Source organism: Aplysia californica, unplaced genomic scaffold (assembly GCF_000002075.1).
Source record: "Aplysia californica isolate F4 #8 unplaced genomic scaffold, AplCal3.0 scaffold00355, whole genome shotgun sequence".
In the NCBI taxonomy this organism is placed as follows: Eukaryota; Metazoa; Mollusca; class Gastropoda; order Aplysiida; family Aplysiidae; genus Aplysia; species Aplysia californica.
In genome coordinates this window covers 457,767-461,422 of record NW_004797625.1, presented here as the reverse complement: position 1 = coordinate 461,422, position 3,656 = coordinate 457,767, and the positions used below count along the sequence as shown (strand labels likewise).

At 43.6% G+C, this 3,656-nt stretch overlaps 1 protein-coding gene across 2 annotated transcripts in view; it reads left to right on the top strand.

Annotated features, from left to right (window-relative positions):
- Positions 1-3,656, top strand: part of LOC101852424 (magnesium transporter NIPA2) — a 57,578-nt gene that overhangs the window by 29,831 nt on the left and 24,091 nt on the right. Inside the window, exon 1 of one of the 2 annotated variants that reach the window (XM_005103023.3) lies at positions 1,278-2,674. The exons of the other annotated variant lie outside the window; for it this stretch is intronic. Within the exon in view, the coding sequence (XP_005103080.1) occupies positions 2,489-2,674 (186 nt within the window). The 5' untranslated portion in view covers positions 1,278-2,488. Of the gene's footprint in view, positions 1-1,277; positions 2,675-3,656 lie in introns of those variants that run through there. 2 annotated transcript variants of the gene reach the window in all.

The following is a 3,656-nucleotide window of genomic DNA, read 5'->3' as shown; positions in this document are numbered from 1 at the left end:
TCTCTCCTTGATCAGGCCCGGCCCCGCCCTCTCGGGCTCACACGCCCGCCTCCCGCGCCCCCCGGGGCTGTCATGTAATCTACCTGGCCATACCTCCAGCAGCCGGTGACAAGGGGTTCCTGCTTGGTTTGGTCCGGTAGTTTTTCCTGCTGCTGCACACACTGTAGACTTCACTCTGCTCTGTGGTGTATGATAATGTGGTAGTTCAATACACGTGTTTTTGTTTCTTAGACTTAGACTGGCAGGCAGTTTTCGGCAGGCATTATTATACTGAGTGTATGTGCTGGCGAGTTTGGCTCGCAACAGTAATGTTACTGACTGTTACTGTTACAAATCTGTTCATTCCTTGGAATTTTGTAATGTTTTGTTTTGGACCGTGTCGTTATAATATAAAAAGAATGCGATGTGGGAAGTAGAGAGTGGTCGTTTGTACAGGTGATTGTCTTGCTCAGGTGGCTGTTAGTTAATAGAGCATGTTTGACTGTACAATATGCATATATTATCGTTAACCTACACAGAGTGGCTCCCTGTGTGGTGGCACCGCGTTTGGAAGTCTAGTGTGTTAAGTGTGTAGCAAGACAAAACCCTTGACCCTTATCGTACTTCGTCACGACCGCCTTTTGGGTAATTTATCCGGCCAGGTCGCGGGAAAAAAATTAGACTGGAACACCAACTAAAAATGTAGAACGAATTAATAAAACAGCTTCGCAAAGAAATTACCCCTCTCCCCCTCCCGACCCCCACCCCCACCCGCGCGCGTTTTTTCCCTCCTCCTCACTGTGCCAGAGAGTTAAACACACTTTGTGCCCTGATAAATAGGCAAGTAGACAGGCAAGCATAGTACTATAAGTCAGTCTCAAGGAAGCACTGATTTTAGCGGATTGGTTGACCGTCAGGTAGGCAGAGCCAAGGGGTTATAAAGAAGGCATAATGCGTTGTAGAACGCCCGTTCCAAAGCCGGTATCTGCCCCAGGCGAACTCTGTGGTATTATATTGATAAATTGTAATAATTGTATTGTGATTAGAGAATGGTCACAATTGCTACAAGGTGTGGGTGAAAGAAATTTATCCAACTCATCAAAGTGAAACAACTTTCTTTTCACATGCAAAGGTCTCACTTTGCTATTAAGTGTGTGTGTTGGGGGGGGGGGGGGAGAGAGAGAGAGAGAGAGAGAGAGAGGAGAGAGAGAGAGAGAGAGAGAGAGAGAGAGAGAGAGAGAGAGAGAGAGAGGATTTGGCCAAGCCCGCCAAAGTGCTTCTGTATTATCTCTGTTGGTGTTCTCTTGGCAGTGCCACCAACGGAATCTCTCGCTTATTATTTTGTCCAGACCAACACGTATCCCCATTCAACTGTGAGTTTTAATGGTTTGGATCGCCTGCGTCAGTAAATTAATGTACGACTCTCACTATGCTGGAACCAGGATTTAGCTGTAGTCCTGAGGGAGCCTAAACTCTCACACAGTGTCAGTCAGTGCTACGCCTAAAAGTGTTGTCTACTGCACGCGCCATTGGACGGTTCTGGTGCCTTGCGTGAACAGTTGCGGGACTCGAAAGCGTGACGTAGCGTCTAATCTGGGATTACTAGCCGCTAGAGCTCGAAGAGTGACACAAGATCGAGGTCTAACTGCCTTCGTGGAACGAGTTCTTGGGAAACCGACGCAGGTTATATCGTTCAGTGATTGGATAATTTCGCGTGGAACAACACTCGCAGAGGTCAAGGAAAACGGTCAGCTGATGATTCAGTTTTGATCTACGTTTTGCACTACGTGTAGCCCAGAGCTGTTGATTTCTTTTGTTCCTTCTGTTATTGCTCCTGTCGTCCAAGAGGTAGACACGAATTTTCACGTGTTCCTGATTTGAACATTTTGTACGTTAATCTAAACAGAGCCATAATTATTCAATTATGTTTTTCACTGCAGTTGATTCAGAAGTGTGATTGAACGATATGACCTATTTGTAAGGGCCTGAGTTGATAATTACTCTGCAGACGTTTATCAAAAACGTTGAATTGGAACTGCGGTTGCCTCACCTGCTTTCATTCGCAACGAAGTGCTTGTGACAGAACCCAAATTACAAAATATGCACTAACACGCGTGGGATATGGACAAGCCGTTTTGTTTTTTAGCTCTCAGTCATGATATCCTGTTTGTGGTTTATTTGGACTAAGGCATATATTGTGTTTTGCTTTTTCTGAGATATTCTTGAGTGGGAACGTTCTTAAGGAAGTTCTTGTTTTTCTTGTTCATTCCTTTGACTTGCTGTGTGTTTGTTGCCGGTAAGGATAAACGCATATAGCCATAGCGCTGCCAGTTGTTCTTCTGAAGATACTGAACCCCTCGACTCACTGTCGGTTTGATGGAGACACCGTCATCTCTACCCTACCATCTCCAGTAACGTTGAGTATAAATCCGAATTCAGTCATCATTTTATAGGGAGAAGCAGCCTTCCAGTTCTAAAGACTCTGCTCTCGCGAGCTCTCAAAAAAAAAATGCAAGGAACTGCAGAAAATACAACAGCAGTTCCATCAGCGGCGGCGACGATGGCGAATGTGACGGACAACCTAGTGAGTTCCCTTCTGAGCTCCGTGAACACCACGATAGGACCACTCATTCTGGACAATGTCACCTCTGTGCTGCCTCTTTTGATCACGGATAACGACACGAACCCCGCCTGGGTAGGTTGTCTTGATTCTGGGAAGGGAGATTCGCCTTGCTGTGCGTGTCCGAGCCTATGTCTTTTATTTTTGGTCATATATATAGATAGATAGATATATAGATATATATGTGTGTGTGTGTGTGTGTGACGCGTGTTGACAAAATGAGTTACTCCTCACAATCCATAAATGGAGTTATTTGCCAAAAATCGACACTAGGGTCAAATGTGTAGATTTTCTGTTTTCGCAATATACTTTGACTATAACATGCCTTTCATTATTTCATACTTATAAATTGTAAAAACTTGATCGATAAGCATAAAGTATCTATTTTTATAGGGCTCGAATCCGAGAAGTAACTCACTTTGTCTGCACGCTTCGCATATATGATTTAGAGTGTGGGCGGTTTTTGGGTGCTCAGTTGGGGTATGCTTATTTCCTGTCAAATATCTGTCGTCATCTCCTCCTTTCTTTTTCTTTGTATGTTACTCTGCGGCAGCACATCTTATCGTCGGCACTTATATGATCTGTTTGTTTTGCAAGTACCGTAAAACTCTTACGAAAACTAAAAGCTAAGAGTTTTTAAAGGTTTGTAGTTGGAGACAGACATCTACAAGATCTGACCTGTCAATTCCTTTAATGTTCTCTATTGTGCTGAAAATTTTTTAGTTTAGAGACGGGAGGTCTCTAAACTAAAAAAATTTCAACACAATAGAGAACATTAAAGGACTTGACAGGTCAGATCTTGTAGATGTCTGTCTCCAACTACAAACCTTTAAAAACTCTTAGCTTTTAGTTTTCGTAAGAGTTTTACGGTACTTGCAAAACAAACAGATCATATAAGTGCCGACGATAAGATGTGCTGCCGCAGAGTAACATACAAAGAAAAAGAAAGGAGGAGATGACGACAGATATTTGACAGGAAATAAGCATACCCCAACTGAGCACCCAAAAACCGCCCACACTCTAAATTATATATGCGAAGCGTGCAGACAAAATGAGT